The sequence below is a fragment of the Diadema antillarum genome, unplaced genomic scaffold (genome assembly GCF_040938485.1).
Source record: "Diadema antillarum isolate AM-2024a unplaced genomic scaffold, OU_Dant_1.0 seq00001279_RagTag, whole genome shotgun sequence".
Classification (NCBI taxonomy): Eukaryota; Metazoa; Echinodermata; class Echinoidea; order Diadematoida; family Diadematidae; genus Diadema; species Diadema antillarum.
The window spans coordinates 78,928-106,676 of NW_027272059.1; the positions used below are offsets into that span (position 1 = coordinate 78,928).

Consider the following 27,749-nt stretch of genomic DNA (forward strand, 5'->3'; position numbering starts at 1 on the left):
GATTAATTGAGCAAGGTCATTGTGCTATTATGACAGTAATACAGAAAGGCTTTTTGTTTTATTCAATTAAAGGCAATACATATATAAAAATTTTGGGTTTTTTTCAGGATGTTTCATTTGGTTTAGGAAGATATGACATCAGATCATTATCGATTACATCAAGCGTATAAAGGGAGTTTTTGATGACTTCCAAGCAGTGTTAGTGGCAGAATAGTGTTCATTCTGCAGATTTGTCAGCAGAACAGTTTAGATTTACAATGTAGCTCTGTTTTGAAGGGATTGAGTTCTACATCATTTTGCTACGTAGTGTGAAATGTTCCCTTTGTGTTATGTACAAAATTTACAGCGGGACAAATGAGAGAATGAGTCATGTTTTCCAAAGAGATCAGTTCTATCATTGGTGTAATGCCTGTATATGAACCCCTGTCCAGTATGAAAAGGGTATTTTAGTATCAGCACTGTGTGATTTTTATTGTAAACTGCTTTCTGAGATGAAGACATTCAGTTCTTAACCTAAAAGATTGAAGAACACAGGACTTGTGTCATAGGTTAGATTCTGGTAGTATGTTTACATCATCATTAGACAACATTTCCTGCCAAACTTTGCTGTTGCATTTTGGGGAATCAGATCAAAGTAGAGATGATGCAATGCATGGAAATGAAAAGCAAAATACCTGAGTATCAAAATTCTAGTACAGATTTACTCGATAGAAATTACAAATCTATGTTTCGATGATGATACTGAGGGAGTAGTAAACAACAGGTCAAAAAAGACCAGACTATTTTGATCATACATGCAGTAATGCACTGCATTGAATATTCAAAAAGAAATATCACTCTATGATGGTCTTTACATTATCAAATGCATTTCAGTGTAGAAAGCTGCGTTATTGAATGGGATGCATTATAGCAAGATTTCGTAGAGTTATATGATCAATTGCGACACTGCGACTGCGCTCCTCCAACCTGCGGCATTTATTATAATCATTTGTACAGACTGTGTGTGTGCCATGAACCGAGGTGAGTCACCAGTGGCCAAAATGCATTAGCAGTCAGTGGATGTAAAGTAGTGTACATTTGTATGTGTATACAGCATTCAACAGTACATTGTATCAGCAACATACTGGAGTAAATGCGCCATAACTGTTGTGTTTCTCGCCAAAGGAAAGTTCATAGTTCATTGAGGCATTTGACAGTCAGAGTACCTCAGCTGTGCTTTTTCATCCTTTGCTGGCAATCACTGTAGATGAGCAGTAGAACTGTTTTCCATTCTTATAAAGCTGCCCATACTTAGGGCAGCAAGCAAGACAAAATAGAATGGGTGATAAATCGATATATTCACTTTGATTCAGTGTGTAGTTTTTTTCGCTTACTAACCATTATATCAGTAATCAGATTATCAATGACATGTACAGATTCTTGGATTTTGTTTGGAAAATTATTAGAATATAGCCATAGGTGACTTTGCTTTCCATTGATGACAATATGGAAGAAAGCATTATGCGTGCAAGAGAATGTAGAGACACAATATTGCTTGGAACAAAATTTGAACAGGCAAATGTCTGACAAAAAGTTGTGTTCTTACTGTCAGTAAATGTGTTAGGGTACACATCTAAAGCAAGTGTTTGTAGTGAAGTGTAATATTTAAGCTTAAGTATAATTTTGTCCTTCAGTTTGATTCATAATGTTAGAAACATGACCCATTCAACAATGCAGGGCAAATTAAAGTGAATATCTATCAAATTGCACTGTTTATTACCAATAATAATAAACTTATATCTTGACAGTAGACAGAAAGTATATGGAGGAAGAATCATATGTTGGGACAAGAGTTTTTTTATCATGATTGTGATATCATCACTTATTTCTTCTTCTCATCCCATATTGTGCAGCAAGAACAGCAGCCATGTATCATTATGAACAGCATGATACGTGATGTATTGTGGTTTCAAAATATCAACATTAATTATGCTTAGTATTTCACTCCAACAATTTTAGGGAAATCATATTTTGCAAGCTCTAAATGAAAAGGATAATCTACATTTATACAATCTTTGTAGCCATCACATTTCTCTTCAAAAAGCAGTCTACAACAAGCCCCACCTTCTAACCAAAATTAAATCTTCCCCAAGTGGACGTGCCCGACAGCATCTTTGATGGTGAAAAACGTGCGCACTTTGGCATTTTAGCTTGAATGAGGGCCGCATACAATACATTTTTTCTTTTTCTTTTTCTTTTTTTCGGAGGGGAGAGCCAGTGAAATTTTGCGGCATTAGGTGTGGGGAAGTATCCAGGCAGGAGAACTATTGAAGAGGACAAGTGGCGGCATTCAGGAGAAGTACCCTCCCTGCCTCCCTGCCTCCCTGCCTCCCAGCTATTGCCACATAATCAGTTTTCTGCTGCAGGCACTCCCATAGAAATCTGCACGTTGATTCTGCCTCCTTCTCGTGTTACGGGGGTGCTGTTTGATGCAAACCAGGGCGCGCGGCATCAACTTTGATGAACAGAACATTCGAGACACACTTTGTAGTCAGGGCATGAGGAATTACCAGCGACAAAGAAGATGAGATAAGATTGGCAGAAAAAGTGAAGTTGATTACCTGTTGCTACCCTGTTTACATGAGATAGTCAGGTATCTTTCAGTAAAGACACAGGGAGCATGCTTATATTTATGGTGGATAATGACTTTTTGGAGAAAAAATATGTCCATGCCTTTAAATGGGAATTTGATATCAAACGGCTGATTATTTGCCCTGCACATACACAGTATGTTATTTCCTGCAAGCTGAGATACATGTACACAGTTCATTAAGAGTGGTACACTAAAAAAATATGTAGTGAACTGTAGAATTACTTCTAAAATTTCCATCAAGGCATTCTGAGCTTGTTTTAAGATTTGATGTGGCATGGCACTGATGTGGCATTTGTAGGAGTTCTTTTCTATGACAAGATGAAAAAGGCTGAGGCTGATGAAATTCTTTCTTTAGATATTCTAAATACATTGTATGACAATATTGCATCTGTCACCTGTTTCAAGTAACTTCTACACAAATGAATTTGATTTTTACCCAACCATTTTCATGTGTTATTTCATATCTCACTATTTTAGAGTCACTATGCAGCTGTGTTTAGTGGCTATAGACTCAAATTAATCCTTGAGCAGTATTACATGAAATATTACATGGGTGGAAATTTTGTCAGGGAGTGTAAAGACTGTGAGTCAGACTCCAACACTAATTTTAGCATCCTGAGTGTAAATGTGGTTTCAGGGATTTAATGATTACTAATGGTTGCATGCATGTATGTGGTATCTTCTCATGACATAATGTCCATCTTTTGTGCTGACTTTAGGGACACCCATTTCAGTGAATAGAGGGGAGTAGTGTGTACAAATGATTAAGAAAATCTGATGTAACATGGCCCCATTGTAGGCTGAGTGAGTAGCTTGCTGACAGTCGCCCACACATAAACGTGAATACAGTGACGTAAATGGCAAATTTGCAGCTGAATTTTGTATTCTTAATTGTAATAATCTTGGGTGTTTTTTTTTTATTCATCTTAGTTGGAAGTGTCACAAAATTTACACACATTTATAGATTCTGAGAATTTATGGACTTTGAAATAATGTGATTGATGTAGTCATATACATTATGCTTTGACTAGAATTTGCAGAGTCTCCAAAGGCAGCAATAGGATGAATAGGATGAATGTCCCCCCCCCCCCCTCACTCTGATTGCTATGGAAATAAAGCTAGGATGTCCTATCATCAAGAAGATCAATTATTTGCAGTGTGGAGGTTTGCATTTCTCTTGGAGTTTGCAAATCTCTCATGGTTCTTCCCTTGAATACCTGCCTATTTCTCCATCCCTTCACTGTACTGCATAAACATAGGAAGTAAGCCATGCCAGTGTTTGCCAGAATAAATAAGTCTCCACATGCCTCCCGGGAAGGGATTGATTGGAGAAGGGATGAACAGCAGGTTGGAAAGGAGAAAATAGAAAGGAGAGAGGGGGGGGGGGGGGCAGCGAGAGAAAGTGGAAGGATAGAGAAAAAAAAAAGGTTATGAATGTGTAGTTCGGTTGATGTGGGTATTATGTTTGCAGACATTGCAAAACAGGTCGCATATTTTCTGGAATTGAAATGTGTTTGTGTGTGTGTGTGTGCGCATGTGCCATAATCCATTGATTTCACTGCAGAAATGAAGCTATGCCCAAGTATGTGAATTATTTCTTTGTGTTGTTTATGAAAATTCAAGAGAAAATAGGATTGAGAAATCTGTTTTGCCACTCACAACAAAGTATGTCTCAGTCTCTCGTCAGGGCATGAATTATTATCTCTTGATTAAGTAAAATCAAAGAATAACAGTTTGTACTCTGCGAAATCGTTTTGTGACTTAACCCGTTGAAGCCGAGTCCCGAGAGTACTCGGGCAGGTGTCTATGAGAAATGCGTGTTATAGTAAAATCAGTCCGTCCTCAACGGGTTAAAAATGAAACACCCACATTACGAAATACGGAAAATTTTTCTTCAAAAATATGAAGAGACCACTATTCACAGGTATAGCAGATTTATAAACTTTCCTGCCCCAATGCAATCACAGATTGCTGCTGAAGTAATGCAGTCCTCCAGACACCCACAACTCATTTTCAGCTTTGGATTGAATTTGCCAGAGTATGTACAGCAACAACTGAATGCCGGGTTTATGCTTGTGTTTATCCAAACTTAAGAGTGTTGATGTGAGGTTGAATTGTTGCTCTATGTATTATAATTGGATAAATAAGTTGAGAGAGTAGCTAGCACCTTGTGAATATTAAGGTCTCTAGCCATGTGGATATTCCAGTTAGTGTCATTAAGATGTGCTGTAACATTCCGCCCAGCATGTTGCCATGAGCTAACCTGTCCTGACTTCTTTGCCTCCCCTTTCCCGCTGCAGGTGATGATGGCTCTAGGCCACCATCTCAACATGGTGGAGGCAGAGAAGCAGAAACTGAGGGCACAGGTGAGGCGGCTGGTGCAGGAGAACACCTGGCTGAGGGACGAACTGGCAGCCACCCAGCAGAAGCTGCAGACCAGTGAACAGAACCTGGCAGAGCTGGAGGTCAAGTACAAACACCTGGAGTACATGAACTCCATCAAGAAGTTTGACGAGGACAGAACACCAGATGTGAGTTTCTCGCCTTGATCAGTTTGAGTTGTAGATGAAGATTAGATGTAGATCCGTACCGCAGTTTGTGATTCAGCGTTCAGCTTTTCTTCTCTTTTTTTCTTTTTTTGACTTACACATGGTTTGTAGACCTGTGGCAAGCTAATACCACATTTGTTCAGCAGGTATGATTGAATGTTTGATGTATGGCAAATTTATTACTCAAGACAGTAACATTATCAGTGTTTCAATATATCCACCACTTTTATTGCCTTTTTATTTGAATATGATTGTCTTATCAACATTTCCTCATACACTCTTCTAAAAGGGCTAAAGTTTTATTCAGTTGTATGATTAACAGCTAAAAAGATGAATGACATGTAGGGGACAAAGAGTAATGTAGTATCGAAAATTTTTCAGTGATTTTTTTAATGGAAGCAGCTATGTTGACAGTTATGCATCATGTACCATGAGATCTTCTTGGATATGTTAATTGGAAAAAAAAATATGACAATGGAACTGTACAAGATTTCAGGGAAATGGTGTAGGAGGAATATTGGACTGATTGCTCTGTCCATCACTTGCGGCTATCCTTGCCACTGTGCCTCTGAGTGGGAATGTTGAGTTGCTGGTAATTTTGCTGCGGGATGGTAGATTAGAGGCGATGCAATGTAAAGGTCATACCATGGAAATGAACGTGAAGGCTAATGTCATGAGGAGCCAACATGAAGGTCCCAGAGATCGTGTAATGGCCTTGCAGAATTAGCAGAATGGAGTCGGGAGAGCTCTAATGGCAAATTACGGGCAAATGGAGTTTTTTTCGTCTCGTAGAATTCATTGCTCATCGCGTACATGTAGACTCCTTTAAACTGATCTTGTACAAGTTCCAGGCAGTGCCTTGCTGATATAAATTTGCTTTCATTGATCTTCATTTTATATTTAGTACTACAATTGTATCTAGATATAGTGTCAATTGTTTTCTGTGGATTTTAGGTACTCGCATAACCTCAGTGGTACATCTGCTACAATAAATTTCTCCAAGCAAACTTTGAAAACACCCATGATTACCTGATAGATTGACAAGTACAGGTACAGAGATACACCATTGAATAGTTGACATTCCAGGAAGTATACCCAAAGTACACTCTTTGTACTCAGTTTCCACAAGAAAGCTGATTGTTTTGTGTGCACATAAAAAAAAGAGTAACTGCAAAAAATGGGGGAGGGGAAGGCAGTAGATCCTGTAGATTGTTGGTGTGATGGCAGATAGAAATTACAATTTTCCAAGGTTTTATTGACATCTAAATCAGAGTTTCTACATTAGCCAGAATTACATGGTGATGTATGCACAATTGAGTTCACATGGTATAGATTCTCATTCCCCTGTTCCTTTTCCAGTTTCACTTTCAGTTGACATGCATGTCTCATGTGCACTTGTACTCAGGTATAGGAGGTTTAAAAGCAACCAGAGTACCCTCCGTGCATTTAATGAAATTGATAATGTGAAATCAGTTTGGAGTCAGGAGTCAGTGTTTCCAATCCCCACCACATAGGATACACATTTAAATAAGTAGCCTTGTATGAGGTAAATGTATTAAAACCATGTACTGTGTTCAACTCAGTCATTTGTTGAGCATCTCTTTTGGTTCATTTTGAGTGATTTATATAGATACGCATTGTTTGAGATTGTCTCATTGGATTGTGTTTAGATTAGATTTAAGCTTGTATTTAATTTGTAAGCAGACATGTGTTACTTTCTTTTTGTGTCTGTACATTGAATGATGTTCATTGCTTGTTGAGCACACATGTCAAACATACTTGTCAACTTTGATGTATATTGTGCTATTCTGTGTTTCCTGAAGGAAAGGTGAAAGTATGAGTATCATGTCAATACATTCCATATCTTGCGTGTATCTTAACTTATTCAACAGAAGAGTCCACACATTGTTGAATCATTTGATTTATTCTTTATTTATGTGAAGTGTAGCATACATGCAATCAATGGCAATCGAAATTCATATCATTGCTATGTGACAAATTCAGTAGAACTATGCAACATGTCTTATTTTTAGATTTTTATTAATTAGCAATAGCACAGGTACAGTGCTTTACAGAGACAGCGAAATATACTCTCATTCACAATTTAGTTTAATATTATTTTTATTCTTTCATTATATCTGCATAATTGCAGAATATGAGATATGCTATATTCGAAAACTTTCTTTTTGAGTTGTATATGACACCAATGTGCATCCTGATGGATCTTGTTGGAACCACAAGGCATCAGATGAAGCATATAAATTTGCCTACTTCATGCCTAATTTTCTTTGAGGTTTATTGTCTTTATTTTGTTTGTTTTTTCTTCTTTTCCTTCATCTTCTTCAGGGGGACGACACGTCATCAGAACCTTTAGACCTTGGCTTCCCTGAAGATGACGATGGTTCACAAGCAGATGGTAAGAGCTTCTTCCTAATTCTCTGAATGTCTCTCAGGAACTCTTCCGTCTACGTGTCACAATTCTGAGAAAAAACTGTGTTAGGATTGGGGGGATGGATGGTAGGGAGACAACATAGCAACATAGCTGTGCGTTCTCCCATGCAGTGTGTAATATTTCCTCCATGCTTCACTTCTAACCCCGAGGCAGCCTCACAAGTGAGAAATACTCGTGAGGCACTTGAAAGTAACACGGGAGTAGAGCATCTATTCCGTCTCATGTGGCGAGCCCTTTTAATATCACGAAGGCTACTGGATTGGTATTGATTAAGCCTCAAGGATTTCAGACATATTCTACCTATTTTACATACAGAGAGGTGGCTGCATGGAGGATGCTTTCCTGTCAGATTATGCAGCGATTTAAATGGAACTGGGACATTTGATTGCATTCTGGTAGAGTGACAACTTTCATGCCAGTTGTTCTTCATGCAGATCCAATTTTAGTGAACTTTCATGTTTGTCATTTTGCATGTATGTTTTATGTAATATCTACATACACACAGAATTGTGTGTTATTATTTTGTGGTCATTCTGAAGTGTGCAGAATTTGTGAAAATTTCCATACCTTGAAGTACTCCCATGTTTACAATGACAGTGTCCTCAAAATGAGAAATGAGATGACTTTAATCCCCACTACTATTTAAACTGATGCTGCTTTTGAATTTTAAATGAGGTGGTTTTAAAAGTGAAATCATTTTGAATTGAAATTGATTTGTTTTATACAAGTCCTGCTTTTAAGATGATATTTTAGTGTTTTTGGTAGTGAGGTTGAAGCATAATTTTTTAATGTAATGCAACACATCCCAATATATGGAAAGGCAGTCTTTTGGTGTGATAAAAATCTGTAACAATGTATTTTTAGCCAACTGTTCACGGATTTACCATCCTCCACATTTGTGCCTGCACAGAGAGCTACCAGCCTCAGTCTGGTGGAGGGTCTGTGTCTTCGGTGGCCGGAGGTTATGAAATCCCCGCCCGCCTGCGGACCCTGCACAACCTGGTCATCCAGTATGCCTCACAAAGCCGCTACGAGGTGGCCGTGCCGCTCTGTAAACAGGCCCTGGAAGACTTGGAGAAGACGTCAGGTCACGACCATCCAGACGTTGCGACGATGCTCAATATTCTTGCCCTTGTCTACAGGTATGCGGCGCGCAGACGGTTTTAATCTCATTTGCCAAATTAGCATTGCAGAGCTGAGGACAAGGTCTTACATATGAAACAACAATTTCCCATCTCTCAGTACTTTACCATGTGTGTTTGAGACATATGGATGTCTGTCTCTTATTGGTCATAGCTTTGGATAGGTGTGTAGTCTGTATTAAGAGATTAATTTCTCACATGTATAACTCACAGTATGCTCTGTGCTTGAAGATGATAGATATAGTCAACTGTAAATTTTTTTATAACAAATGCTTGTAACAAACGGAGCTTACTTGGCTTAAGAGTTAGCATTATATAATAATATATGTGGAAGAAACTACAACTTGCAAAAAGAATCAGGCCCATATTTTTGTGACATTCTAACTTATAATCTCTTCTTTTGTATGATATATTCATCATTCCTACTATTGTATGCACTTTTTGTTGTGACTGATTCTCTCATTGAAGTATACTGGTCACACATGATATCTTTTGTCGTTATCTTGTGATTTCCTGTCTATCATTCCATGACCTTCTGTAATATCATCTGTCTGTCTGTCTGTCTGTCTGGTTCTTTCTCCCTGCTCTTATCACTGTCCCATAAAATTTGAACCCTCCTCATATAACTCCAATCATCACCTGTACCTAACCCACGCCCACTCTTACCTTGCAGGGATCAAAATAAGTACAAGGAGGCTGGTAACTTACTGCATGATGCTCTAGCCATCAGGGAAAAGACCCTAGGACCGGATCATCCTGCTGTAAGTATTTATGGTTTAAAAAGCCATACAGTTTCACTGTGTCTTCTCCGAGATGTATGTGTCCATCGATTTTCATAACAATGATACATTCATTGGCTGTATGTGAACATTGTTTAGACAGTATTCTTTTTCTTTCGTTTCATATTTTTCTTTGTTGATTTTCAATCTGTGCTTCCTGCAGAGGAAGTTCATGTGATGAAAGGGGTCATATTTACAGTTTCACTATCACCCAAAAGTAATCTTGTGTATGTACAGGACATAATGATATTCATATTGTCTTTACATGAGAATTAGGTCATCTGTATCTTTGTAATGCAATATTCTAACTGTAATTCAGATATTGCCCACAGATACTGATTCATTTCCTAAAACACATGTATTGTGGAGACTGAAGATTTATTTTCTTCAGCATTTCCTTCAGCTAATGTTTTATATGTAGATGAAGCTGCAGAACATTGCAGATAAAAACAATATCTCCCTATGACCATGTAATATTTCAAACAGTCCATTCTAAGCTTTGCTAAGTCACTCCTGACCCTGGTTGATAACACACTTATACTATAAGTTTCCATGCAATACCAACAGTTGTGATAATTAAGATGAAGTTGATGATTAAACCAGTAGCACAAAAATCCAATAAGTAGTGAAGAATGGTATCAACCAAGATTTGAATGATGATTGTGGTAAGAATTACAAAGGTGATGCCACTGCTTGTGAAAACAGGATGTTTTGCATACAAATTATGGATACTGGCATGATATCGCTAGCAGTCTTGAGTTTTGATGTCGACATGAGTGGCAGAGATGATGGTGATTCTCTTGTAATAGCATGGCTGGAATCAAGTGGTGGTGGTGATGTGTAATAACCAAGTGATGAGAGTGGATGACAATCACCACAGCATGCTTGAATTCACGTCGGCTCTTATTGACAGAGATCGGCACTCTTGATATTGGTTTCTGTTTGGACTTGCAAAGCATCATGATGCCCTGTGTGTGTGGCGGTGGCCAGTATCCTCCAGGGAGAGATATTGCTTCACGCTTCACCTCAGTTATTGAATGCTGTCATATTACACATTCAATCCTGACGTGACAATTCTGCGCGAGGAATAATTACTCTCCCTCCCAGTCTCTGTCTCCGTGGGAGGCAGAGCTGTTTCATTTTGCATCTCCTAGTACCATGTTTGACATTTAGATGTCGCCCAAGCTTGGATAAGAGCAGTGTCCATTTTGTGAGTTACATGTGTGTTATAAAACACACACACACACACACACACACACACACACACACACACACACACACACACAGACAAATGTAGCAAATAGTCTGGTACTGTAAGTGGAAAAAAATGCAGTTGCATTGTTTTAGAAGTATTAATTTTTTTTAAGTGTTGGTTTCATGTAAGAGACTCCTTGCAGCTCTTTATAAATCTTGACATCAAGCTGGCGAGATGACTTTATCTTTTTGAGATGAGTAGAATTCAATGCAGTGTTAAGAATTAAATCCTTTGAAGTACAATTTCTCAAGGCATGATTAGATACTGTTGTCAAATGTAAGATTCGAGCAATGGACCCGGGGTGAAATTGCCAGTGGGGTGACAAAAGATGAATACAAAATGGATATGATAGCTTCATTGTCCTCCTGTGAACCCAAGAAACCAACAGAGCAAAAGAAAACAAGATGAGTCAATGTACTCTCCTATGCTCTCTCAGTCAGTCGCCTGTGGGCAATGAATAAATTCTGATTATTTCTACCTCATAGAGTTCTTCCCACCAAGAGGTGAAATGATAATGGTGTCGACATCGAGGCCCAGTATCATTCGATTGTGACTTTCGGGTGTGATGAGTCAGATCATCACATTAAGAACAGGCAATTTGATATGCATGGCGGACGTAAAGCTAATTTCACATGGAAGATGTCAGCTACAACTCTGATGAAATATTGATTTTGAAATGAAAGGTTGGGGGAATGTTTTTTTATGAAAGTTATGTAAATGAGCAATGGTACTTTTTTGAGCAGCATTTTGACTGCAACATGATGGTACATTTTACCTGTTTCAGTAAACTTTGTAATTTCATTCCCTGTGTTGAATGTTAAGTACATGTACCTTCGTACACCAACTACATGTAATGCTCATCATGTGAAAGAAACACGATCCTCAGCGTGATCAGTGTGACTATCCATGTGATCAAACAATATTTGCTCATTCTATTTCTCTTATGTTTTTTAATCAGACATTTATAACCCACATCTATCCATACAATCCATATCTGCCTTGACTGACCCTGCACAGAAATGTTTAAAATGATTTACAAACATCTACATACCATGCCATGATATACATGCAGTGTATGGCTGGATAGTGTTTTTGTTGTTGTTGTTATTCACAGTCTACATTTCAAGTCACTCCTTGTGGAAGTACCTTTGTCATGGGATCTTCATACAAAGGAGCCATTAATCATGCTTTCTGCAGTTAGCTCAGTCCTTGTGATCAATAGAAGCAAGTTTGTTTAGAGTGGGGAGACAAAAGATTTATGTGGTGTTAGCCTGTGTCATTTGTCTCTGTACATTATTCTTCTCTGCTTTACCCTGAATCTTTACACACTGGGAGAAATTTGGTTCACAGGAATTTGTAAATATTTACATCCAAGGGACTGGTGAAATCAAAACATTGTCAGGTTCAGGAGAACATGTGGTATTTCAATGTCTTAAAGTCCTGTTGTAGAATGCATTTCTTATTTTTTACAATACACTTGATTAAGGCAGTCTAACTCTATAAGGTGCTGCCATTTTTAGGCAACTACATTTGGCTTTACTTACTTTCCATAAAACCGTTTACTTATTAATTCATGGTAAGATTGCTACGCAGTAAGTATTGTACACTGTTCCATGAAGTGTCAATCTCTTCATGTACAGAGCAAATTAAGTTTCATATTTTTTACCCCAAAGTGAGTATGGTTTTGTGACTTGCTGTTACAAAGCCTCTATAGAGCTATTCATAATAGGATTCATTTCATTAATCCTTTAGGTTCTTTGCACTGTCATATGACAAAGTTTCATCAAGCCACTTCCCACTGTAGTATATAGGGCTGAATTGGGCAATGTCTTGTTGACAAAAAGTTTTTGACCTATAAAATGATTGCGTGTCAAAAGGGTAGGATAGTAGCCTTTCACTTTCATGAGAAACATTTGTGCACTGGAAGGGTTGAGAGTTGCTCAATGCAGATGATGAGTAATATCTAGCAGGCGGGTTGTTTCGTTGTTATGGAAGAGGAAATGTAAGGCTGGGAAACATGGCACTGAGGCAGGTCACTGTGGTACACAGTCTTTGTTTTTTATATATTGGGTGTTTGCCAGATGAATATGTTCAGTTTTAAAGCTCATGTTTTCTTGATTTATTCCTCCCATGTTGTCATGATGCCTTCAAATGGTCATCTGTGCTCTGGAAGTTTGATCTTACAAGATCCCATTAAGATCTTTGTGTCGTAGGATCTGATTCCAAGCATTTGTCAGATGCCACATTTTGTGTGTGTGTGTGGGGGGGGGGGGGGTAGTGTACATGCAGAAACTGTCACATTACTTTGCTCAGAGGGATGTTGTGATATGTGACCAATTCAACGTCTTTTCATACAGTTTCGTTGGTAGAAGCTGCAGACAAAAAGATGATATTTGATATGATGGCACCAGCATAAAAATGCAAATAGGGGGATGCACTGAATTCCATGAAATGAAGATTATGGCAGGAAATAACAAGTACCAAAGTAATCAAGCTGTCACAAGTCTTGTATTTCCTCTTTTTCTTTATCTCTCTATTACGAACAGGTGGCTGCCACACTGAACAACTTGGCAGTATTGTATGGCAAGCGGGGCAAGTACAAGGAGGCAGAGCCTTTATGTAAGAGAGCTCTTGAGATTAGGGAAAAGGTAAGTTAGCCAGCATTTAAGCCTTTTCCTACCTGTCTTAGGAAGAGTTTGTTGTTGTTGTTGGTGGTGGTGGTTTTTTTTTTTTGGGGGGGGGGATGATTTGTTCTGTGAAATCCTTTGACAGGGAGACCTCACACAGTGTCGAGGATATGGGAATTTAGGGTCATACATGAACCTTTTATCTCTTTGTTTTTGTAAATTTAATACAAGTTACTGTATGTGAAGATCTGGCCTCTCACTGGGCATAAAAGAAAACAAATATCACTGTCTCAAGTTCATCAATGTAGATCATATGCAAGTGTGTTCAAGAAAGGTCCTTGCTAAGTACATGTCATTTCTGGCTTGGGAGAATGCATGTCCTCATGTATGTACCCTTGATTTTATACCCATCTAATTTCATGTCAACTTTAAAAGAGAGCTCTGGTAATGTTTTTTTTTTCTCTCTCTCTCTCTCTTTCATAGACCAATGCTGTTAATACATACAACTTTTTCGATTATATCATACCAATAAAGAATTTTGTAGACTATTAGTTATTTTCTTGATATTTGGCCATTTTGGGAAACTCAACTGCCTTCTAAAACTTTCATATGACAGTTAATTAAACACTAATTATATCAGCGAGCATGGATTAGTTCAAGGGGTAAAAATGTTTCCCAAATCTAAAATTTATGGAACAAGTGTGAAAATAGAAGTGTTATATTTTGGGGGTGCTGTTTTTGTGTGTAGTGTACAGAAATACTTTCATCCATGAATTATAAACATGTGAAGTTCATTGAAATTTGCCTCCTGCCGAAAACTGATCAAAAATTTTGACTTTTGCAATAATGGTTTTGCAAACTCTTCATAACCTGCTTGTGTCTGGTATCAAACTGACAGTGGTATATGATTAGTTTTTCATTCCATTCTATCCCATAATCAGTGTGGTAGAAAGGATCTGGTAATGCTGATAAACAAGTGATTAGGGAGGTGGGGGGGGGGGGGGGGGGACTAGATTAGATGTGATGTGAATGAAGATTGTTTGCTGAATTGAATATTTAGCTGTTATTGGGCAATGGACTAAGACCCTGCTTCTCAGCCTGTGGGCTGTGCAGATGAGTCGTGATATTGGCCAAAAAAAGAAATGAAAGAGATTCATATTCAATCTTACCCCCCCCCCCCCCCCAAAAAAAAAAAAAAAAAAAAAAAGAAATATCTGAGCCAGATAATTCCTTTCAGTGATGAACATCTGCTTTAGTGACAACATGTCAGCTAGGTGTTCTACATGTGAACTAATTTCTTGAGGGTGAATGGTAATGTGACATCTTTCACTCTATCTGTGCTGCAAGCTATGGATAATCTCGCTGTCCAGGGATGAGAGATTAGAATAAAAAAGATGGGAAAAGATGTGTGTGTCTGTTTGTGTGTGTATATGTGTCTGTGTCTGTGTGAGGGAGGGAGAGAAAAGGAGGGGGGAGGGAGAGAGAAATAGAAAAAGAGAGCGCAGGTCCCCCCAGCAGGGGTGTAGTGCTGGAGTGCCATCTATCTCATAACACAGTAGGCCTATGGCTAGGGCTCGAAAATATGCATGTCGCATGCCACGGTGCAAGTGGGCATTTTGCATGTGTGCATGGTTAGGTTTGATGAGTGAAAGATACTTGGATGGAATGAGATGACTGCAGTGACTGTAGATTTCATGCATGCTTGCCTGGCTGTCTCACAGTCAGGAAATAAATAGGGGGGTCTTACCCTCATGTTGACAGTTTTGAATGTGCTATATGGTTACTATGTTTATGTCTTATGTTTCTATACTCTATAACAATTTAGTTTAGCATATACACAAGTTGCCCAGTTCAAAAGAGTTTCTTTATTAGGCCAAATATCAAATTACCAAGTGGAGATGTGATTTCATGGAAAGGACCTAATGTTGATTAGGTAGGCCCTGTGGATATTTCAAAACTAAAGTACATTGTAGATAAGAAATAAAGACAGTCAAAATATTTCAAAAGGTTCTAATCAACATGTGATGCTTTGTTTACCGGGTAAGAAATGTTGTTTACAAAAGGAGCTGTGTTATTCATTTTGTGGTTTATTCAGTAAATGTCATGGTCTTGTGTAATTAATTTGCAAACTCTTAACATTTCAGGGAATAAATTGAATAGCAATTTAGTTGATAGACATACATTTTGAACAAAATGGTAAACAAGTCTATGTAATGAAATTGCTACACACATGATATTTTGTATAGCAGTCATATCTAAAATGCATAGCGAAATGCTATCTGATACCAGGAATTTGTTGTTGTTGTTGTTGTTGTTGTTGTGCATTTGATATGTGCACCTTCATGAAAAGTACCTGTTGAACATGCACATTCAACCTGCCTGGATTAGTGTTCACCTCAATGCAACACTTGCCCATGTACATGCACTTGCAGCCATGGTCTTGACTAGTTGTATGTCATTTTCCTATGCCAACATCACTGTAAATCAGCATTCCCTTCACCATACACTATGCCTGCTAAGTAAAAATAACTAGGCCAACATTAAAGTGGAACTGTCTTCTGTACCCATATTTGCCCACACTGAGGTATGTGTGGCACGTTCAGACACACCATCTGCTTCGTCTAGTGAATTATCGATGGTACAATGAAATATTGATTGCAACCTCTGTCAGTACAATGTCAGACGATGGGGAGAAAATGCCATTGGGTAGATGGGGTTTGCGTGTGTTCTTACTTGTGCTGCAGCTAATGGAATTGTTGGAGCTCCTATACTGTGGATCATCATAGCAAGTGGTATTGGTAATGATCACCTTGAAACCCTTTCAGTGGTTCCAGTGTAGAGCTAGTTGCTAAGCTCTGGTGATAAACTATAGATGGGGCATGACCTTCAGGAAATTGAAAGAGAAAGAGAAGTGGGGGGGGGGGGGGGATAGATGGAAGGAACCTCAGTGTACACAGACACATGCACAAATGTATGCATACACACAAATACACACAAACACACACACACACACACACACACACACACACTCAAATCCACTTCAAACATGAAAGCCATCACAACGTGAATTTCTCCTCTTTAAACAATTATTCCTCATGGTGATGATGATGATGATGATGATGATAATGATGATGATGATGATGATGATGATGATGATGATGATGATGCATATTATGATTGATGTCAGTAGTGACTCATGCAAACATTGGGGTCTTAACCACTTAAGTAATGGACATTTTAAAATGGTATTACATTTTAAATTCACCCAGAGAGCCGTCAAGGTAACTGCACTATTGCTTATTGAGTAGGATATATGTTAATGAATTAACTTGTAGCATTGAATTGATGTGAGAATGTAACAAAGTAAATGACTGTCATTTGAAAGTGTGCCATGCATGCAGAGTATGGAGTGTAAGTTGAACATTCGATGGAAGCTGGTGCTGCATAATCCTTGCCATTCTCTCCTCCTTGGTAAATTTTGTCCCTAAGCAAAGAACTGAATTACTTGCTGCTTATTGAGTTCTGTGCATTCTGCCACAAATGACAGTTGATGTAACACCGAGTCAGCAATTAAAAATATATTGGTTTTGGGGGACAAGATATGGTAAGTCAATGTGTTTGTGTGTGTGGGTGTGTGTTTTCTCTTTCTTCTTCTTCATAAACTGCAGCTGCACCATGTAGATTACATAATTCAAAGCAGATGATATGCAGAGACTCTTGAGTGTTAAGAATGAATTTCTGAAAGGGTTATGATATTTGGATGGTGTCTCATTGCTTATTTCAGAGGAAGTCTAGTGTTGTATGTACAGAGAAGTAGGTAAATTCCAGCCTCGGGGCAAGGCAGCATACACATATGTGTGCATGGTCTTTTACTCCAGCATTATACACAGATATTCACACAAAATATCACCACAGAGTCGCATTAAAAGCTAAATTGGTTTGATGGATATAGGTAGTGAATCTAAGTGCTCATGGTGACTCTGTGCATTATATTCCACTTTTGCCTTCACAGGTTCTAGGAAAAGATCATCCTGATGTAGCTAAACAACTTAATAACCTGGCTCTGCTCTGCCAAAACCAAGGAAAATATGAAGAGGTAAGACTTTCTGTGGGTGGATGACGGCGCAAAGCGTACCTCAAGAATGTTTCTGTTGCCCTGTGATGGTGATACAATGTTGACAAATTGTCTTAATGGCTTCTACTCCTCTTTCTTGAACAGAGTTTTTATGGTGTATCTGACACAAGTGAAATCATTTGTAAACTAACTTGCAGTTATAACAAGATGTTTGTGATTTAGCAAGTATGACCAGTTCTAAAAGTTACATTATCTGCTAAGACCTAATTTGCATCATTTCTGTTTATTATGATAGTTTGTGATGATACTGTCTCCTTTCTACTTGGTTTTTCTCTCATGTTTATTTTTTCTTTCTGTTGTATCATTTCTCCTCTGCCCTGTTTGCGGAGCCAGGTTGAATGGTACTACCAGCGGGCGCTAGAAATCTACGAGAAGAAGCTGGGCCCAGATGACCCCAACGTGGCCAAGACCAAGAACAACCTGGCTGCAGCGTACCTGAAGCAGGGCAAGTACAAGGCCGCCGAGACTCTCTACAAACAGGTCCTGACCCGGGCCCACGAGAGAGAGTTCGGCATCAGCGGGGACGATAAAGACAACAAACCGATCTGGATGCAGGCAGAGGAGAGGGAAGAAAAGGTGAACAAAAGAAAACGCAGGCCATCCAAATCATAAATATATAACCTTCCCTCCTGCCCACCCTCTTATGCCTTTATGCTCTGTATTCACTGCATTTATGTATACCGGTCAGCATGTATGTACTTACTAAACCCAGAGCATGATGTACACCGTAAACATGCAATATATATCCCTATATCATACACTGTTACACTTCAGCCATTATTACTCCGTATCATGATTTAAAGGGGTAAATAAGAATTATATGGACATGGTAAGATGAGAGTTGCTTCATGGATTGAATTTTCTTAGAGAAAAGCACTCTGCATTACTAGATTCAACCAGGAATTAACATGATTTAGTCATATCTTCTTGCACTTGGAAAAAAAAAATCAACAGTTTTGATTCAATATGATTCATTTTATTAGTCACTGTTGAATATCACATGCATTGACAGGCTCTAGTTCTTCATTTAACGATGAACCCGTGAGTTGAAACGGTCAACGGGTCGCCTTTAATCAGGCTATACATTGACACAGTGTTTCAAGATGTGGTTTGCAGTTCATTACAGAAGAATCAAAATTGTTCTCATTCATCTGATTACCACATACTGGTACATGAAGATGTCTCTTTTGCAATTGATGTGAAGCTAGCTATAGACATCAGAAAGCTGTATGTGGGCTTTATGATGCTTGTAAAGATGAAGTTTGCTGTTCATTTGTGGAAGACCAGACTCATATGTGTCATTTCATAATACTGTACCAGACATGTAGCATGTAAATTGTAGCTTAATACAAACTCATCGTTGTTTGGTAGCCAAATATATTTGCCGTGGTATTTCTATAAACTTTAACAACAGCCAATTCAGATAATTATGCAGCTACATTTTTCTGTTTTGGGGTATTTTTTTTTTTCTTTGTTATTAGGAATTTTCAGTGACGGATGATCATCAGAGAGTTCAGTCATGTCACTGAAATCATAAGTTTAGTTTACTGCCAAATTGATAAAAAAAGATGATACAAATCTAAAATGTCTCTACAAGTAGGATGGAAGCAAGTGTGCTGTGCAATGCAGTGTGCTGTCGCTATGTGGTATGTCATCAGGGAGAGTTACAATGAATCATCTGTTAATTTGGTGATGTCACTTTTCCATGAGGCGGAATATTTAAATTGACCACACTTCACTGTCTGCTTCCCCCCCCCCCCCCCCCCCAAGCACTGGAATGCTACTCTGTCTAACTTTCCCTCGTCCTATATCGTTGTTGTTAGTGTTTTGTTTTTATTCTTGTGGAACTGTTCATTATATTGTGTATTCTTCATCTCAACTGACAAAGTATATATGATTCTATTCCTGATCACGTGTTTGGTAACTAACTAGCCAGCAAGGCAGTCAAGTATTCATCATCAAACCTGTTCTAACATTTCATCAACTTTTTAACAATTCTACTTGCATTGGTATTCTAATATGAAATATCTATGATATGTGACGTCGACATTTTACCTTGTTTATCTCTTCATGCTCAAGAATTCAGTCCTATTGTACTATACCTGATTTTGTAAGCACAAACTATATCTTCATCTATCTCTGTCTTTCATATGTAATGCAATGACTGTTACATGGATGAAATGAATGTGAGAATTAAGAAAGAATAAAATAAAGCTGTTGCTGATGTCTAGGATTCCTAGGATTTCTGGGGATTGTTTTGATGATGTAGTAAATACTTTTTACCCAAAATGAGATTTTACTGAAGGATGAAAAGGATGAAATTCACTTTTCAATAGATTTTTGTTGTTTAATGTTGTAGCATCAGTTAGTTGAAATGAGGACTAGAAATCAAAATATTTGCTCACAGATCAGGGCTGGAGTTTAAATTTCTGTCAAAGTCGTTTATTTTTTTTAAATCAAGCACATCAAAAAGATTGTGCAGTTACTTGATTAGTTAAAAAATTAGGAGGGAATTTTGTGATTTGGAAATGCAGAAATTTTGCAATAGGAAAGATCTGCTAAGAGTATGAATGATATTTACATCTTGAACCTAAGCTTTAAAGGGTAGAATTGCTTTTTTTGTGTGTGTTGTGTCTTAAACTATGTCACTTTCAAAGTTAGAGAAATTATGTCCTAGCAGTGACACTTTGCAGAAAATTGATCGAAGAGAAGTGAAACAGCATTGCATGATTTAGAAGATGATGTCTATTGTTTCTCTCTGCATATTGTATCTATGTAAGTTCTAGGTGTATGTTTTCTGTCTTTTGTTTTTGATCTGATATCGATCTGTCTGCATGTCTTATCTCTGCGATTCTAACACCCTCGTCACATAGTATGTGTTGTGGAGAAGACAAGTCAGACATTACATTGAGCAGACATGGGACCAACTCTTCAACGTCCTAACCCTGTCAGCTGAACAGCCTTTGCTTTGACCAGCACCGGATTACACCCTCACCCATTATACCTCCCCCCTCCTCCTACTCTTTTTCTTTTTACCTCCCTACCTGATTTTAACCCTCTGTAGAGTGTGCAATACCAAGCATTTAAAAGAGTATTTTCTCTCAGATATTTAATTTTTGTACCATCATTATTATTATTATTATGGAATGTAGAAAGACTGTAATCAAAGGTGAAATATTGTGGCACATTGTTGTGTTGTGGAAAGCAGATTCGTAGAAGCCTGAGGATGAAGACAGATTCCTGATTGGATTACTGAGATTATAAAGAGTAATGCAAGGTTTTGCAGCTGGGTTAGTGTTCGGATTTGCTTTGATAGGACTAGAAACTGGAAAGAGCTGTTATTTAAAGGAAGAGCAGAGTAAAAGTGCACACAGGTGTGACTATCTGTAATTGATAATCATCTGTATCATACTATAAGATATATAAATGTGAGAATATTATCATCAACTGACATATTTAATGCTTTAATTTGTAGAATGGAAATAAGGTATGCACCTAGATCATTTTAGTCAAATTTCCCTTTTATGGCATAGCAGTGAATAATAAATATTGTGAAGCTCTGGTTTATTTTTTTTTTTCTTCTCCTTTTTTTTTTAAAATACTGTTACTCTAAACCTTCAGAAAATGTAAACAGCAATAAGATTAGAAACTTGAATTCTTGTTTTTGGAAGTGCATGTATAACATGTAATATGGTGGTATTGACCATGGTCAGTTTTGCAGTACTTGAATATCGCGTACATAGAAAATATTTTATTTTCAGACTTTGTATGATATGTATTGAATTGTTCCCTGTATGTTTCATTCAGCAGTTAAACTGCCATATCGTCCGCCACATCAGTGAATATATGTAGGCAAAATAGTTGTGTGTGCTGGTTAACTGTTAAGCTTCAGTTTAAAAGTACAATCAGGACACTTTGACTGATAATGAATATGTCAATTGTGTGATACTGTACATGAGCTTAAAGGTGAGATGATTAGTGTGGCTTGCTTTCGACAGAAATTTGCATCGATAAATATTGTCTTTCCACTTCAGTGTACATTGCTTGGTCTGTTGAAATTTATGCTGTTGTTTTTCGCTGAAAGTGCTTTGCATGTCTAGCTTCAAAGCGAGGCCAATTTGCACGAAATCAGAATCACATTATGCTGCTGAAAGTACCAGGATTAACACAAGGCATGCACTTACTAATGAGCTTTAGTATTTCCAGGGCACTGTAACAATTGTGTACCTACTTTTTCACTCTGTAAGATATCTCCACTCGCTACTTAACACAAGAAAACTACGTGGAGCATGACAGAAAAGATATAAAAGTAGCAATAATGACTTTTCATTTGTACTATATGAATTACCAATATATTCTTGCCACGTTACCACCGCTCCCATATCACTGCTAAGTTTGGCTTTTTTTCTGCACCTCTATGCTTTTTTATCTCATGATTCATTGGCAGTATATTGGTGAAAAACTAGCACTTTTTTCATTACTCACCATACAGCAAATGTAATGACAGAAAACTAAAAATGTTAATGTGATGCACTGCACAGCAGACTACACACAGCAGTACCTTTATAAGAGCTTTTGTAGAATTTCAAGTCACAGAGTGATTTTTGCTGAAGCACTTACAGTTATATGAATGCCAATCTGTATTTATGCAGAATGCATGTCACTTATCTTTCTGTTGTTACCAACTGCATGTGGCTCCCTGCTGTTCTGTAGCATGGTATTGTGATACAGTGAAATGCATGTGCAATAAATTCAACAGACCAATTGCAACCCAAGTGCCTTGTAGTTCTCTGTCGAATTTCTTGCATGTGCATGCTTGCTTGTGTTGTCAGTGTTGCAAAGTTAGAGTCCCGTATGACAGCTTCAGGAGATAATACTGTATACGCCATATATTTAGCGAGTCTAAATTTTCGAGTATCAGAACTTCCCGACGATTTCGCGAGTGGTTAAATTCGCGATCGTGGAGTCCTGTACCGAATGGTGAAATGTATACGTGTGCATGTACGTCACATTCATAGCTTGATCAGAGTCAATATTTTCGTGTGTCTTTAATTTCGTGAATAGCACCTGACTAACGAAATTCGCGAAAATAAAAAACCTCACGAAATATTCGGCGTATACCGTATACTATCTAATTGAGCTAATACTGTCAATGAAATCTGAGTGTGAGAGATAGAAGCCATAATCAGCACACTGTGTAGATAGAGGGGTGATTCTTGTGCTAAAAAAGGGGGGCCTCATTTTCTGCTTAATTGGGTTCACAAGTAAACACTTCCTAGCAAGCAAACCAGGTTCTAGATAGCATACAGTCAACATCACAAATAGGCAGCAGTGCAAAGTCAAACACTTGTCCAGGTCAGTGGTCCATAAAAGAACGGACTCTGTAAAGGAACAAGGTTCAATTTGTGCTTTAGCTGAAAAATTGCATTAGTCTTGGCCAATTCTACACTGCTAAAGGCTAGGCTCACCCAAAAGGTACTGCTGACTAGGTATTCTGTGATGTTCTAAGAATATTGTGGAAAAGAGATAATTTTTTGTGCTTTATGTCATTACAGACATAGTATAATGATTGCACATTGTTATTGCAACTATAGCAACGGTTGTTCAGCCTGCAAGGGATCTGGCTGTTGCTATGGTGGCTGCAATTATCAAAGCTCCTGCCTGATACTACAGCTAGTCTTACACTCAGCAGTCGCAAAGTGCCTCGTTAATCCACACTGACTGTGACACGTGGCTTAATCTGATAAAATATGAGTGAAATATGGGCTGTGCTTGAATGAGAATGAAATTAATAGGGCATCTTTTAACACACAGTGAAAAACAGCAGGTAGAACACAGAGTTGAACTTGAACTTGAACAGCGTCTTTAAGCCATTCTACTACAACGACCATGTACAATCATTTGCTTGAGCTATACTGTAGGGACGTGTAAAACTTGGGAACCATACTGTATGCACAATATACCTGCAAGTCAGAGCTTGTAAGGCTGCGTTCACATAGAAGTATACTATTCGGGTATTCGGGCTCGTTTTTCGAGGGCACGCGAAAAGCTTGAATCGAACGATAGGATTTCCTCACACCGGTTCACATAGGAGGGCACTATTCGAAAGTACCAAATAGCTGCGAAAAGTATAGCAAAGTGGGAATCGAACTTGTTCGATTTTCTTGCAGCGTATACCATCTCTCGTTTATGAAATAATGACACTTTTGGTCTGGATTTGCCCTTTAGCAAAAATAAGCATGTAGACTGACATTCTGATGCAGTTTAGAAATTGTTAATAAGATTTGCTGGGATGTAGGAGGAAGAAATCCTCACTGCATGGGATGGTGAGTTGACGGTGCGGGTGATGGTGTATTCGGTGCTCGAATAGCGAATACCGAACACCGAATACCGAATACCGAATACCGAATACTTCTATGTGAACGCAGCCTAAAGCATTTTCAAGAGTGTTCATTTACAGATCCAGTGCAAAAAGATATAAATATTATCGGTTTGAAGGATATTACGTTCATTTTCTAACCAGATGCCACATCAATCTGTTGTTAAAACTGCTGCAAAATGCAGGGTACGCAGTATTCAAGAAATTTGTTTATTACTGAATTATGACAGCACTTCAGACATTGATCTATTCAACAACAACAACAAATATGTTATTCATCTTTATAAAGTATGTTCATAGCAAAATGTGTGTGATACTTGCAAACCTGACAAAGAATATACTGTAAATTTAGGAATATATGTAAATACAGGGACATTATGCCAGTCAAAAGAGGATAGTAGGCTATTAAGCAGGAGTAATATAGACTGACAAAGAGATCTCGCACCTGTGCAACTTGTCATTATGTGCAGCACATGCATCACTCCGGAAATACTGAGGTGGTGTTGACGTTCACAATCAAATACAGTTCACAATGTCAATATTTTACAACGTTTATCAGTTCAGACATCCCCATGTCCATGTTTGTCTTCAAGCATCAAACAAACTGAATTCATTTATAGACGGTAGATACAACATTCTGGCATGTAAAATCTCTGATGACATGAAGGTCAGCCATTAATTAGCAGAGAGAAGTTTATTATCATGTCTGACTGGCTCTGAACATGACCTTGTGTTTACATTCAGCCTAGTATCCCGCTTCCGTGCCTGTGAACATTGTCACGTTCATGTGTGAAAGCTGATAAAAGCCTCCATCAGATTGTACATTCTATGCATAGTTCATCTCTGATTCTTAATACTGGCATCTACACTCAACTACTACGCCTGAATGTATCCTTAGTGGTAGTATTGTGAAGTTATGGGGCTGATAGGGTTAATGTTTTTTTCTCCCAGCAGCCCCCTTTCCCCCCGTTTCTTCCCCCGTCTGGAGTTACACAACAGCTGTTATTCCCAATAGTCATTAATATGATTAGCTCTCTCTGAAGATACTGCAGAAGCAGTGGTGGAATATTGCACATCTTCTTTACTAGACTTCCTCTGCACCATAGGTTTGGGAAGCGATTATCACACTAACAAGGAATGTTTGCGTGCATTTTAATTTCGCAAATTTTGCGAGAGCCAAGATTTGCAAAATTAAAATGCATGTGAAAGTTCTGATCTACACTATATGCATTAAATGTTAGAGGCAACTCTCAAAAATTTTATGCCGTGAAAAAGGCTGTCGGCTCCAATTCGCGAAAATTTCAGACTGCATACATGTCTCTTACTATATATAGGCCTTCACGAAGATTATTCACAAAATTAATTATGTGCAAAAATATTGCCTCCTGTGACACAAATGCCTAAATTTATGGTCTCCATGGTGGTGGAAAATCACTAATTCTTCTAAAAAAGGAATGGTGCTTCATTCTCATTTTACCACATATTTTCTTGATTGGAATTCAACCACTCCCAAATTGTTGCATAAGTCTCAATTCATGAAATGATATACTTACTTCATTTATTTGACATATTCAGTATTTAAATGTAATGTGAATGAAGAAGATACTCCACATTTCTTCAGAACTGGTGTCAAATATACTCGGAGAAGAGAGAAAGAAAAGCCAAATACAAATTGTCCCAACAAAAGTGGATATTTGTCCATACGGTGAACATTGAAACAGAATATTGCCCTTGATTGTATAGGGGTAGAAATTGCCAATAGTTCAAGCTTCTGTTTTGCATTGGGTCCTCTACGTAGAACAAAGTTATTTTATAGAGGTCATGGACAATGGACTGACCTACCTGATCCATCCACATATTTGCAAGTTTATTGCTTCCTATTTTGAAGGGTGTTAAACTCTGTACCATGCTTGCCCCTGATTAGGTTGTTTCTTCGTGTGTGTGTGTATGTGTGTGTGTGTGTGTGTCTGTGTGTGTGTGTGTCTGTGTGTGTGCTTGCAAGTCCCTGTGTCAATATAATATAATATGTCCTGATCGCAATCGACAATCCTCTCACGAGGCCTCTTTGCTGCTTTTGGAAAGTATATCCTACTCTCTTCTCTCGGGATGTTACCATGGTAACATAGTACTCAAATGGTATAATCTGATCAACAGAGATGCTGGGTCATGCTGACAATTTCAACGCAACTTGTGAAAATAATTGTGGTCTTTTGTTGGTCATACATGATCAAATTTCTTGTTGGTAGGAGGAATGGACAAACATGAGAATTATTGGAAAAGAAGAGTCCAACCTTATCACGACAGTGGCTTGTTATGAAGACTATGGATATACATGGCAGAAATGTTCGCAAGATTTTTGTTGAAAATGCAGTGTGTCTCTAATGATATGTGCGTGTGCCGGCTGCGAGGGTGTGTGTGTGTGTGCAAAGGAGTGGTTTAGTCTCTGTTTACCTTCCTTCTCCTTAACTTGACCACTTCATGGGTTGCTTTACTGCATGTGCAGTTGTAGAAACAAGCTGTTGGAGAAATCAGTAATGTCAATAATGCTGAAGGCTGCAATATTTCCAGGTCCATGTCTTTTTGCCCCCCTCCATGCACACACACATACACCATGAAAGCATGGCCTTGGAGAGGTAGTCTGGTGTTATATAATTTTCAGACCCTGATTCATTTTGATGTGAGCGATTCGCATTCTACCTTGGCCATTTTTGGAGAGGATTTATGTGTTTTCCTACGTAGCTTGGTTCCGTACAATGTGTTCTTATCTAAGTGGCAGGATTAGAATAATTACTATTGATGTCATATTCTTTTTGGGCTTTACCATCACCAACATTTCATTCATGTCTACCTGGTATAAGGCATTGAATCTTGAATTTAGGAAAAATAAAAAACTTTAAATAATGATAAATATAGCCTGAACTGCTTCTCCTATGGAGATTATAGTTACCAAAGGAGTGAGTAGTTCTTGTGCCTGTAATGTAACGATACTGCAATTCTCATAATTGATTAGAACACTCTACTACAAAATACAAGATTAAGTCATCTTTTTTTTTTCACTTTTAATGTGTGATTTAAAGTGCTACGCTCAGTTTTTAACCTTACCATTTTCAAAGGTGAATTCCAAACAAGGGGCTATCTATTCTTAGCACTGAAAGCAAAACATTATTATCATGAGACATGTATTACTAATATAATAATGAAACTTGGGTATTTGGTGGTGGTCAGGTCTAACCCACTGCTTGCTGTCTGTGAGTGTGGCATGTATGAAATCTATGGGAGCTAACATTTGTTGGAGGCAAGCGGTAAATGTGCATGTGAAACGTCATGCACATATTATGGATGATAAAATCAAGCATTCAACTTGTAGTAATAACAAGTTCATATCTGTTCACTTGTTTTCTGTGGTAGCACATAATAAGATGTAACCCGCCCCAAATTACCCTAAGACTACAATGTCGGCTGAGAACCAGAAGGGCTTTTATCATGTTGTAGAGTTTGATCTCATCTACTTTATGGTGCCAATTTTGAATTATCATTTTAAGTAAAATGTTGAAAATTAAAACCACAAGATCGCTATTTTACCCTGTGATTGGAACAATGCTTAATAATAAATCTACCTCCTTTGATTGAATAAACTTTTTATTTCATGAAATTTGAATTCTTTTTTTTTCGTTTGTATTTATGCTCTTATCGTGGAACGTGACAGTGCCCTTCTTGTTCTCACCTGATGACAATATCTTGTGCAAGGGTAATGCAGAGGATAGGAACTAGGTGTTAGTTTAATCACCTCACCCAGGGA

The 27,749-nt window shown here is 38.1% G+C and overlaps 1 protein-coding gene across 6 annotated transcripts in view; it reads left to right on the plus strand.

Moving 5' to 3' along the window:
* Nucleotides 1-27,749, plus strand: part of LOC139745610 (kinesin light chain-like) — an 83,138-nt gene that overhangs the window by 24,841 nt on the left and 30,548 nt on the right. For all 6 annotated transcript variants that reach the window (XM_071656006.1, XM_071656004.1, XM_071656008.1 and 3 more), the window contains exons 3-9: nt 4,933-5,163; nt 7,528-7,597; nt 8,544-8,775; nt 9,449-9,536; nt 13,356-13,457; nt 17,449-17,532; nt 17,905-18,147. In XM_071656006.1, coding sequence (XP_071512107.1) covers nt 4,933-5,163; nt 7,528-7,597; nt 8,544-8,775; nt 9,449-9,536; nt 13,356-13,457; nt 17,449-17,532; nt 17,905-18,147 — 1,050 coding nt within the window. The remainder of the gene's footprint in view (nt 1-4,932; nt 5,164-7,527; nt 7,598-8,543; nt 8,776-9,448; nt 9,537-13,355; nt 13,458-17,448; nt 17,533-17,904; nt 18,148-27,749) is intronic.